Source organism: Drosophila serrata, unplaced genomic scaffold (assembly GCF_035046125.1).
Source record: "Drosophila serrata isolate PLE 108 unplaced genomic scaffold, ASM3504612v1 contig_272, whole genome shotgun sequence".
In the NCBI taxonomy this organism is placed as follows: domain Eukaryota; kingdom Metazoa; phylum Arthropoda; class Insecta; order Diptera; family Drosophilidae; genus Drosophila; species Drosophila serrata.
The window spans coordinates 3,543,511-3,556,820 of record NW_028257170.1 but is presented as its reverse complement, the minus strand read 5'-3'; the positions used below and the strand labels follow the sequence as shown (position 1 = coordinate 3,556,820).

Below are 13,310 nucleotides of genomic sequence, written 5' to 3'. Positions count from 1 at the left end.
CGTGTGTCGAGCCGAGGCTTTGTTTGATTAATAGCCCGTGGGGTAATATTTGTAGACACGCTCACACATGGCACACACAGCGGCAACGCCTCCTGGCCTATTCTTTTGGGCCAAATGCAGATTGTTATGGAAAGCGCGTGGTGCTAAATCCCTCAGCCATTTCCAGTTCAACCGGCCACGCCCCCACCCAATTGTAACCCGCCCCATGGCTATGGCATTGTGTCCCAGCATCCGTGTAAGAACTACTTGGAATAAGTGCGGAGAACATTTAAAAAACTTTCGCTGTAATTGTTCCGAGCAAGTAACGGCAAAGTACAACCAAATGTGCCCCTATCGCTGCCTGCTGATGCCGGAAGTTTTTGGATAATGAAATGCGAGGGAGGAGGAGGAGTAGGAGGTGGTGGTTCAGTGCTCCTCCATGCTCCATGCTGCCTGCTGCCTGCTCCCTGCTCTCTGCTCCCTGCTCCTAGCTCTCAACAAAAGAAACAAGATAAAGCGAGTCGCAGTAGGCCGACAATTGTCGGAAGCGCCGTAAATTCCCCACGCAATCTAGAGCAAGTGTCGCAGTGTGGAAACACGCTCGCAGACAACATGCCGAAGCCACCCAGGCCTCAGACCTCTCCTGCAAACAAAAACAATGGAATAGTTCCAGTTTGATGTTGGGGGAGTACACTGTACAATATTTCTGTATGGCAATTTTAACGATAAATCAAATCTTAAAAATCTCATAACTAAGCCAAAAATTCAATAATTTTAATTTGGAATGCATGCCTATGTTAGTTTTTATTAGGTTAATAAACCTGCATACTCAGTTTAAAATTTTAGAAAATTAAAATTTTTTGACAGTTTTTGACAATTTTAACGATGTAACCCCTTATCATTTTTCTGAAATTTTAAAAAAATATCAAAAATTTTTTTGTTAACCGGACATAGCTAGATCGACTCGGCTGTTGATTCTGGTCAAGAATGTATATGGTTTATAGGGTCGCAAATGACTTCTTCATAGTTTTACAAGCTTCTGACTAAAATTAAAAGTCCCTGGAAGAGTATAAATCTATCTACTAAATAATTTATATACGAATATTTAGTAAACCTGTATATTACACATTTCCTAATAAAATATATTATTCACTTCCAATCCCAATAATAATAAAATATGTGAAGAATGAAGGTTTTTATGTTCATAATAAAAATAAATCCCAGAAGTTGAACTCTAAACTTTAACTATTATTTCCTTAGTGTAGTACTTTTCCCGAGTGAAATGTGAACTAAACTGAAAGCCATCTCTGGGGTAAAGGTGAAAGCGTCCCCCAGAGTCAAGCGACGAAGTTCGCCTGTCTTTGGATGTAGTTTCAGCACTTATTGAAATCGTCTTGATGCGAGTGCGAGTGCGAGTATTAATCATTTCTCGGAGCACTCAATCAAACTTTGACTATTAACGTTGTCAAATCAGGTGGAGGCAGAGGTCGTTCAGAGGTTAATCGACCGGGTTACGAGTATATAGGAGTAACATTACACACTATGTTATAATATATATGTTACATACCTCACAGAACTTGGCTCCATATCGTGGAGGTGGAGAGTCACAGAATCTGTAACGATTCCTCGTTCCACCCAGGCAATTCGTGGAGCATGGTGTCCACTCGCTCCATTGTCCCCAGCCTCCAGTATCCGAATCTATGGAAGATGAGTATTATTAGTAATGTCTCACTTATTAAAATAGCTTAAATGGAAAATGCCTAAGAAATCATGTTAATTTGTTTCTAAATGTTTTAGTTTTCAAGTAAAAAATTAAAGAATAAAATGCACCTCTGTTTTATTAAATTGAAAAGTATTCAGCGTATTTATCAAATTAAATTCTATAAATAAGAAAGTTTCTCCCCAAGAACTTAAGGCTATTAAACCCGTTGCCAGATGCAGAGAAATGTTAATTAATCTGTTAACAGCCTTTAATTGGGATTTTCATTTTAAATGACGTTAAATGTGGCGTTAATGCGCCGCCGACAACTCACCGCTTACGGGCAGCGTGGGGACGCAGTCCATCCGGACATCGGCCACAGCACCGGATATCGCCTGGCTCACGTAGACGAAGCAGTACTCCACATACTTCTCGGAGAAGAGGTCGCAGGCAAAGTGGAGCGAGTGCTGGCTCTTCACCACCCGCTGCTCGGCGACGTAGTGCAGCGAGGTTGGGGGCTTCAGTGAGGCGACATCGGCTCGGAGCTTGGCATAGAGACGTACCCGGTCGCCCTGCTCCAGGATGCAGCCCGGATACTCATATAGCACTCCGATGCCCGTGTGTGGATCGCAGGGAAAGATGCTGCGGGCGTACACATTGAACACGAACTCATCGCTCCAATCCACGCTGAGGAGTCGCCGAGTGGTGGGCACATTCTGGGAGGGAATGGGAACCATGGGGCGCAGTTGGACCGCATAGTTCCCGGCCAGACCGAACAGCTCGCAGCCGAGACGGAGGCTCTTGTTCTTTGGGAAGCCGCGTATCTGCTCCGCAAAGAGCACACTGGACCTGGACATGTTCCGACTGCAGCTGCGCTCCTTGCCACAGTAGAGAAGCTCCAGCCAGAACTCCGGCAGCGGCAGGCTGCCCGTCTGATTGCAGTTCACCTCGGGGAATCTTAGGGTCACCTCCACAGGATTCTTTGGATATGTCTTCAAACGCACGGGGCTGACAATCATCTCGGCACTGGGCCATCGCACATCGAGGGTCTGGAGCAATCGCTCATCCTGGGACGGCACCAGTGTGGTGGTGACCTCGCTCTGGTTCCTGCCCACCTTCCGTAGATTGCTCACCACCTGCATCTCGTAGCGACCGCCGATCAGGAAGGTCTGGCAGGGCACCGTCACTTGGGTGACGTTGAACCTGGGATCCGGGAAGAGCGGGATGTTCTGGACCACCTCCTTGCGCCGGCGCTGCAGCACCAGTTTGCTGCTGCTGCTATTGGTGGTTGCAACGGGCACTAGATCCTTTGCTGTCGAGCCCTCCTCCGCTTCATCAATGATTTTGCTAATGACTAAAGTGCTCATTATGGTGTTGTTCCTGGTCTTCAAGTCGGTGCTCGAGTGCTCCGTGGTGGTGGTGGTGAGCCGCTCCTCCTTCGACGCCGATGGCCTGGAGATGTCGTCGCCGTTGAACTGGATCTGCACATGCAGGTCCCCGCTGAGGGCGGTGAATGTGCTGGGGGACATCAGGCGACCCTTTCGCACAGCCAGCACGTGACCTTTTGTAGGATTGGAAGTACAGCGGCAGGAGCACAATGCCGAGGCAATTGCCGAGCAGGAGTCACCACATGAAAGGACACGGAGAGCGCAATACAGAGAGAGATAAGAATTATAAATCCTTGTAATTTATTTCGTGTCGCTGCCTTCTGTTGGCCCCATTCAAGGGCCTCTACTATTGTTTACTCCGCCCGGTCGTGTAAATTGAGTCGCATCCCAACAGCTCCCCCGGGTACAAATTATGCTTCTGTTCTTAGTATGCCGAATATTCAAATACCCCTTTTAAGTTATCTGTTTCAGTTTACTTCTTGTAAAAGTTGTATGACTGAGCTAAGCAATTTTAACAAAATATGCCTAACAAATATACCTACAATTTAAATTTCGTTCTGCTTCATTCGTCATTTAATTCATGATCTAATTTTTGCTCTGTCTGACAAATATTAATTTAAATAATAATTACAATGCTATTACATAGCTCCATAAATAAATTTTATTTGTTTTTACCTTTTCTGTAACTACAATATATAATAAGATACCAAACTATATATTTGAAGTAAAGTAAAGCTTCTCTGAATATTTATTGTGACTTATCATATAGTAGCCCGATTTAACTAAGCAAAATATTATATGGCTATCCCCAGGAGAGGTATAAAAAGGATGCGACTATTTCACTTCTTAATTTTTGATTTTAAATATGAAAGCCAGCACACCCTGCGTATACGTAATGTAATTTTTGTATTTCAAAATAGCAGTTTGAGTTGCTAAGCTTGTGAACTTTAAGTAAATGCTGTACGTTGGCATTTCTGTGATTAAAACAAATATGTGACCATCAAGTTAGTAGTGACGTAACCAGTTTCCATGTTCAGATATTACGTATACGCATGTTGGCTGCCACAGGCACACACACAATTCTGTGTATTTATTCGGCCTGAAAGTGTCAGAAGCAGTCAGAGGGAGTCCTGCCGTAAATGAGTTTCACTCACTTGTCCCACTTAATAAGAGCAACATTATGGATGATACAATAATTTTCCACTTGACTACTGATTTTAGTCCCGATGTCAGTAGGGCGATTGTCTTCTTTCGCCTCCGATTCGCCGCCATTTCCTTGGCGTTTTTCCGCATTTTCTTCGTTCCTCCGCTGTTCTTCAATTCAATCAGAGGTGTCTGTCCAAGGAATCTCCTCCTGCCACTCAGATTCAGGATGCTGCGAGCTCCACGCTGGTGGCACACATTCTGCGATTGCCTTTGCGATTCTGATTTCGATGGAAGATGCCTGCTATCCTTCATAGAAGGAGTGTCATTTGTTTAGCTCTCATCGCCAGGGTAGAAAATTGCTGTGACATTGGACTTTCTTGGCGGGAAGGAGCGGAAGCAGGAGTCAGCAGCCTGGATCTGCCAGGCGTATTCTGAAAAATACAAGGAAGACAGAAAACAGAAATGTTGACGTTACAGAAAGATACACACAATACATGATTTCAAGACAAATTGCGGTTTAAATTTGCAAATTGACTAAGCAAATTATTCAGGAATACACCGAGCACTTAAAATGTTTTTTTATATATATTTTATGTTTTCACAACAGGTAAATCTACCTGTCTCCTTTAAGTTTCCAGTTGTCTGACCTTATCATTGCACAGCAAATAGCCAAAGGCACGACCAAGGAAAGTGGCTTAAAGTATGAATTTCAGCCTTAAACCTGCATTACTCCCGTATTAGTCATTCCCAGAATCGACCTTTATCCTGACCCGAAAGGATTTTTAAAAAGCGGCAATTCACTTGGCGTACAAAACAAATGACATTTCGACAAAGAGCTTAAGAGTGAAGTCCCAACAACAAAGGGTGTCAATGGCCCCTATCAAGGCATAAAGCCACCCCAACCCCTAACTCGATTCCAACACATATGTATGACCTGTTCTATGCCTGTATGTGTATCTTGAAAAGGGGAAGAAAACCAAAAAAAAAAAAAAAAGGAGAAAGAAAGAAAAACACAATCAACCCTCATAAATTCTTAAACCAATTACAAGTCGTGCACGAAACATTTTTATGGCGATTATTTCCACAATTCAATGCAATTTCATCGAAAGTTATGGTCCAGGACAAAGGAATAAAACAAACATAAAAGCGTAAAAGTCAGGACTCGAAGTGACTAGACAATACCCACTGAAAATGTGACTTGTCGAGATTCATTCTCACAATAGATTAATCCATAAAAGAATATAAAACGAATTAAAACAGCAAACAAATTTGGTTTTGAATGGGATATAAGTAGATTATTAATGACCATCTTCCTTTTATTTATTTCGTTAATGGATGGTTTTTTATTGCCCCACCTAATAAATAAATATAAATATTGAACACTCTATAATATTTTAATATTATTTACCATTGAGCTGTTAGTAAAAATTGGTGTAATGCAAGGGGATTTCTTAATGAACTTCTAAAAATCCAAACTAGATTCTTAGAGATGTGTCCTTCTCATACTTGAATGTAAAATATATAAAATTTAAACTCCTTTTATATAACCAAAAATGTATATACCTTCGGATTAAATTAAGTTCCCCGAAAATCTCAAATATCTTAACCAAAAACTTCAAAAGCCACTTCAAAAAATATGCCGCAATTTACGAGTTTTATGGATTCCCATTTCCTTGCAAACTAAGATGCCAAAATCCATTTATATTGTCAGATTTTACTAGCAAACTTAACGCTTCTCATGTGTGTGTGGCTTATGGCACACCACCGTAATTAAATAATCAACCACAAAATAAAATATTAACAACTTTTTTGAGCCTTGTCGACACATGGGCGGCAACGGCAACGGCAACGGCAACGATACATCATCGGCAAAGGTGGGCGATGAGCTCGTAATTTACCCACTGACATGCACATCCATGTAATTCCTGGTAGTTTTTCGATTCATCAACAGAAGTTCTGGCTGGCCTGGCCGGAAATAGGACTGCGCACTGCACGGGATTCAGGATAGGAATCCATCGAATACCTCCAACCCTCCGGGGTCATTAGCGAAATCTGTCGCGTCACTGGGGTACGCAGGACACCCTCCGAGGACTCCTCCCTGCGCCGTGACTTTAATTGCGGACACGCACGGATCGTTCCGATGGCCAGATGCTATACGGACATTGTTCGCCCTTCGCGCTAATGAGTTGCTCCCGAGGTCCTGCCAATTGCCACACACACAGACACACACACGTGTGTGCATCCGTTCGCATTAAACCATTTTCCAACGGCTCCGACAACAGTTGGTTGTGGCTAAGCACGCCTTTTCCAGCCCCAGATTCAACAGCCCTAATGGCCGATATCCTTTCACTGTTTGTGTCCCTCGGTTTTGAGGGATTGAAAGCTGACAAATGTGAATGGAAAATCAATTAAGTGACGTATTTATTAAGGCAAAATCTGTATTTAGAGAAAGTAATTTTCAAAGTATAAAAAGGATAAAAGGATTTAAAGATCTGTAAATATAAAATTGTAATTAAAAACTATCCAAAACTGGAAGTAATCCCCTAAATATACTTTAAGCTTCGTGCTCCATTTTAACATAGAAAACATAGTGAGCAAATATATATTTTTATTTATTTTAATTCACCCCCAAAAATGTCTAAACAAAATCAAAAATGTTCGTAGACCTATATAAACTCTGAAAGTAATCCTCCGCCCCGACATACAGGTTTCAACATACAACAGAATGTGAAAATAGAGCGACTTACAGCCAAAATCCCATGGTCATCCGTGGGAGGTGGGAAAAGTGGGGGAAATGTAGTGGAAACAAAGCAGAGGGCAGAAAGTAGAAACAGGCATTTTCACAAAATTGAAAGCAAAAGAGCCCACAGAATTGTTTTTTGTTTTTTTTCTTTCTCTCTCTGAATTTTGAATTGCCGAATCTGGGTATAGTTTCGAAAGGGGGTTTTGGCTTTATCCTCTCCCATATCCACTGCTCTACCGCCCCCATAGAGCTCTGTTCAATAGTGCAGGGCCCATCAACATGATTATCGATGTGGGAGATCGGAGGTCTGAGGTCCGAGGTCGGAGGTCATAGAGCGGCGCGTGTATTTGCCCGGGGAGGCATCAGAAAACTATTAACTGCACTGTGTGGTCCTTTGAATGCGACGTTATCCTGCCAACCGGTTACCACCCGCCGGAGAGCGCTAATTCGCGATAGCAACACTCGAATAAATTGATTTTTTCGAGCATATTTTGGCATATTTTTGAATATTTTGAGCTCTTTGAAAAGTAAAGTGTACTTGAAAAAAATGTATCAAACTTATAAGACACTAATGTAATTAAATAAATAAAAAATTTAGTATATTTCGAACAGAAATTAAAGATATATTTCTGGTTTTTGGCAACACTGAAAATTCCTTAATTTAATAAAGTTTCCTGATCTATACCTTATAGATTAAAGAATTCAAAGCGATTTCTGTATCCCCCCTCTATATATATTTTTCTGCAAGTGCATTACTGACCAGCCTAGCCCTGCAAAATTGTCGCAGCGCGGAAAATCAAGGCTCGAGAATTATGGGCTATGCCTGGCTGGAAAATGCGGTGAACGAAAGGGGGGGATTATCGGAATGGGATCGAGACCGCGAACCAGAACGGGAAAGTCCTGTGCTTAGTTCTATCCTCCAGATAGACAAAATGTCAATAACCCTGGCAAAGGGGGGTGTCGTGTGGCCGGCCAGCTTTTCCACCCTCGCCGCCTTTCCGACGCTCGGACTGATGTTATTCATTATGGTTCGTGGGCGAGGAAAATTCTGCTTTGACTCGCTCAACATTTCGGGGTGGCTCGACAACACACAACCCGCAACACAACACAACCAACACCCATACGTTTATGGGGAACTTTAAAATGTGCAAAAATTCAGCCACAAAGAAAAAATGCACAGTTTGAATATCCAAACATTTACATGCTCTGTTTACTCTTAATCAATGGCCAAGGATGATGACGGCAACGGGCTGAGTCTGCACTTAAAACTCCATTTCGTCGCCCGCATGCGGTCCTCCTCCCAACTTGACCGCCCCCCGAGGTAACCAAAGGGGTGACCACCACCCTGTGCTCCCCACAAAAAGGATAAAACAGGAAGAAAAAAACTAAAAATAAAACCCCAACGAACTACAGGTAAAAACGTACTCCCTTCTGTAAGTAATTACGTGAAACGGACCTCATTCGCATTCAACGAGGAGCTCATTTGGCCAAATAATAAAGATAAGTACAAAAAAAAAGGAGAGAAAATTGCGGAAGTCAACTCAACATAAGGAAAGGAAAACAAAGGCGGGAAAAATCAGATTTCACATCCCTTTTCCGGTTGGGAAGACAAAAAATGCTTGGCAAAAACCGAGGCTTACTAATTGTGTTAGTTAATTAAACAGAAAATTATCTAATGAAACCGGACTATTCTTTGCTTAAACAGCTTGCCAAATAAAAAGATAATTATTTTTGTCAAGTTCCTTAGGAAAAGATTTCAGTATCCTTATGTTTTTAAATTTTAAGAAAGGAAACTTAAGTCAAAGATGTACTTGAAGTTTGCTTTTAAATATATCGACCATAACTAAACTTTAAATACTCGCATTCTTTAAATTGCTATTTATCCATAATAACATATGAACATTTTTTCAACAAATCAAAGTTTAAAAACCTCATAACTAAGTCAAAAATGCATTAATTTACATCAAAATCACTCAAAATTCCTCAATTCGACCGTTTACTTGCATATCCCTTAAGAAAAGTTAAGCAAAACAACGACTTAAAAGTGCAGCACCCCAGCCCCAAATGGACAAAAATAAATGCGCTACTTCTCCGAGGACCATGGGGGTTAAAAGGCACACAACAATGTAAAGAGGAGGCGGGGCAGTCGTTGTGCTTGACACCAAAAACCACAAAAAAAGACTTTAATGACTGCGACATCAGCCACAGGATCGTTGAGGATACTCCACCAGCTGGCAAGCCTCGAAGCAAGAGCCAAGAAAAAACGCTTAAATGCAATTAATTTACAGAAAATCGATTTTAACTCGTATTTTTCAAAGGATTAAATTGCAATAATTTGGCCATAAAAATAAGCACTGAGTAATGTTTTCATAAAATGATAACATTTATTGCCAGAAACTATTTGTGATTCCGAAATGTGAAGTATTTTTAAGCTAAATTAAATAAAAATAAGTATTTCGTTAAAGTTTATGTTCGCAAGAGCTGCACTTTGGTATGAAGCCATTTCAATTTATGATTTCTGTATTATTTTATTATCCAACTAGTTAAACTAAAAGCCTAGAGGATGTTATCAAATTTATATCTTTATTTATACGCATTTCGGGTGGCTTTTAAGCTTGGTTTTATATAACATCCTTTCACTTGAGTATTTTCTAAAATGCATAACATAAAAATAAATCAATTGATGACTATATTGAATATTAAAATCTCTCTAAAGAAAAACATTTCAAATATTTTCCTTGTTATTCTCTCTTTAAAGGAATGCGAGTTTTTCCAGCAAAATAATAATATTTTCATTGTGTGTAGAGCAATCTGTGAGTTCAGGACAAAGGTCCAACAGTGGGGGGATATAAGCTAGCCTTTGACATGCCTGGAATCCACTGGCAATTGAGCCCATCAAAGGGGGACGAGATGAATGCGGGTCTGGCGAGGCGAAAATTACTCCAGACTGCATCCTTATCGCGTGGCATTTTCCACAAGAATAAACCAACACATCTCGCGTGCCCGGTGCAATTGACATTGACGTTGGCGCCGTGCATTGGGTGGAAACGGAGGTGGGATCTACCTCCTCCTAGGGTGGGGATTCCCACCACAAAACTTGCAACTCTTTCATCAGAAGTTAGGGATCCCCCAACAAGCAAGCCACGGGGTAAATAATATGTATATTACACATACAATAAAGGTGGAGGAGGCTTATTCCCGCACCTCGCAGGCAACCGCCACACAAATGGAGCACCACGGAGCACCCGGGCAGTTAGTGGGTAGTGCTAACCCACCTATACACTGAGAAATTATTACAACTAATATCAGTCATTAGTGATTACAAAAACAGAGGTTGAAGAAGGGTTTGTAGCAACGGATTCAGAATTAGGTTCCTCGTAACGTCTAAACTTAAAAGAAGTTAATACATTTTTAATTTCCTAGCTCTAAAATATGCATATATAAACTCCAGAGCTTCCAGATTTCTATTTTTTGTAGTGTATGGAAATGAAAGAGCAGCAGCTAGCCGGGCATGAACACGGAGCCACTCTATAGGTCGCCTCGGGGCCAATGGCTGGATTGCATGCAGGTGGACATTAAAGGGCGTCCTGCATCCAAGTCTACCATTGCAGCTCCTTCTCCACGTCGCTCCTGCGTCCACGTCGCTCGTCAGTGGAGGCAACACTGTAAGTGCTACTTAATAATTGAAGACCCAGAGCTGGCAGCACCACAAAACCTGTCGGACCCGGGGACTGACTTCATTTTAATAAACGTCTGCGACGTCTGCACAGGAAACTTAGTGACTAGACCGCAATCTAAGACAGTTTCTGCAAGGGTACACTGTTCGAAATATTTGTTATATATGCAACTACTTGGAAGTTATCAAAATGTGATACTACAAAGATAATTTAGACCGATTTCTAGAGCATGAATAGTGACACAGAAACCAACGTCCTTTTTGGGATAATGAAAGTTCTAGTAAAAACCACGATACAGGATTGCAAAAATTAACCTTCTTTAGTCAAACTGATGCCTGATAATGTTGAGAACTAATAGTGCTTCCCTAAAATTCGTCAGTGCAAGCAAAGCTTTGGGTATTTACCAGTCTTAAATAAATACACTAAGCCCTTCTGGTAATTCCGAGCAGTGTGCCATGAAGCTCCAAATGCAGGACACCTCGGGCTCCTTGAGTGGGGGATGTGGTGGCCTGGTGTGTTCGCTTTGCTTCTGCCACTAAATGTGCACTTAAATCAGTCAGCCACATTGTCGGTGTCCGCCTCCTGTTGTCTGCACTCCGAGTAGCTTTCTCTCCGCCTTACGCCCGGCACGCCTCCGGGTGTCTGGGAGGGTCTTGGGTCTTGTGGCTGTCGTCTTTGTCCGTGCCATAAACTTGGCTCCAAACACACACATCTTGAAGCGCTGGATCCGCATCCGTGAGGTTGGAAGATAGACACATCTACATGTGGAGTGCACGGAGTGGTAGTCGTGGCTTATTAATTACGACCGTGGAGTCAAAACGGAGCTTTTATCAATGGCCTAAGACTGACAGCGGAAAAGTTTAATATTCAAAATGAGGGAGGATTTCAACATAACTAACATTTTTACACTCTCCTGGAAGATTTTTCTTGGATTAGGGGTTTGATTTGGTATTCCTGTGACACTTGTGATAATTTGTATAATTCTACTAAGCTATTTAAGCCTGCACTTTCTTTTAATCAATTATATAGCAATTCAGGCACTCATAAATATAAAAAAAGATTTATGTTTCCACCCTCAGTTCCTTGGAGGCTTAGAAAAAAGAATGACACTCTTTACAAATTGAAATTGGACAACATCTTCATAGATAAGAAACCACACACAGGCACACAGAATCGCTCTCATAATCATGAATAATGCCCAACTAATATCTCTATATGGGGAAAAATGAATTACAAGCAATTTGCCTTTTGACCCAGAATCCAGATTTATAATTTTTTCCATTCCCTCACGTCCGGATAGATCGGAGGATAGGAACACATATCGCCGAGTCAGCAGAAAGAAAAGCGAAAGGGCGGATTATTAGGGTCGCAAAAATGAAAACTCTATGCGTCGATTTCCGATTGCCGAAATCCAGGACACACGCTCGAACTTGGTCCTAGGGTCTTCCCATTTTTCCTTATCGCGGGGCGGCGCAAAAAAAAAGAAAAAAGTTGTTCATATTTGCATAACTCTCCCATTGAGTCCCGTGGAGCATATACATATAGAACCTTCCCCCAAAAAGTCTTGTGGACATATTCCGATATATCCTTTTCTGCTGCGCACTTCCAACTGTGTCCTGTGTATGTATTTGTGGTGGTCGTTGACGCCGGAACAGCTGGAAGTTGATTTGTCAGTTTTTATGGCAGCCTTTCAGTTGCCAGTGCCATCGAGCCAAGGAAATCCATTAATCGAAGGCAGAAGAAGCAGCAGCAGCGATGGGCGACAGTCCAATGGAGTTCATCAGCGAAAATCAAATCAAATGGAGTAAGCACAATGGCCAACTTCTAGCCCTACAATATGTTGGCCCCATTCCCCGAGAGCTTCTTTTCTGTTGGTATTTGTTAAAGCAAAAACATTACAGAAAAAACAGCTCAATTTAATTAAAATGCAACTATGAAACATGAACAAAAACCTGAAATAACATTTAATGTGGAATTTTTAACAGAAAAAGTTGGGGAAAATTATTTAAAATTGTTCAAATTATTAGTTGTTAAAACGCTTTAACAGTATACATGTATAGTTTAACGTTGCAATAACTTAATTATAGGAAATTATTTTGTGCAATGTAATGCAATTTATCAATTAATGACCTGTATTTAACATTTAAATTTAATATTCATAGCAATTTTTTTTAACTTATTTTATAGTCTGTTGTTTTTTGTCAGCAAAATTCCATTAATTAATACATTTCGGTATTATGGTTAAAAAAGAGAATGACATTATCTATTATGGTTCTATGGACATTATTTTAATCCACCAGAAATCATTACAATCAAATTTCTACTATTAAATCATATTACGTTTTTGTAAGAGTTATACAAAAAATTTACATTATTTTTATAGAATTTTCTCTCATAACCTTGCAGGGTATAATAATTTTAATAAGAAGTTTGCAATGCAGTGAAGGAGTCATTTCCGACCATTTAAAATATATATATTCATGATCAGGGTCAGCAGCCAAGTCGCTGTCCATATACGCAAACTAGTCTCTCTGTTTGGGAGCTATCTGATTGAAGCTTAGCACTGTGTCTCAATCTCTTTATCTCTCTCTTCTCTCTAGCCATCTCTACCGATATCCCTTTCTCTCCGCTCTCACTTTCTCTGCTCTCAGTACTCGGAAGCTATAAATAGAGACACT

General features: G+C 41.1%; 1 protein-coding gene across 3 annotated transcripts in view; it reads right to left on the bottom strand.

Annotated features, from left to right (window-relative positions):
- Positions 1–13,310, bottom strand: part of gogo (thrombospondin-1 like protein golden goal) — a 29,297-nt gene that overhangs the window by 6,971 nt on the left and 9,016 nt on the right. For all 3 annotated transcript variants that reach the window (XM_086834269.1, XM_086834268.1, XM_020945736.2), the window contains exons 2-4: positions 4,221–4,643; positions 2,013–3,239; positions 1,547–1,677 (exon numbers count right to left, since the gene is read on the bottom strand). In XM_086834269.1, the coding sequence (XP_086690395.1) occupies positions 1,547–1,677; positions 2,013–3,239; positions 4,221–4,524 (1,662 nt within the window). In that variant the 5' untranslated portion in view covers positions 4,525–4,643. The remainder of the gene's footprint in view (positions 1–1,546; positions 1,678–2,012; positions 3,240–4,220; positions 4,644–13,310) is intronic.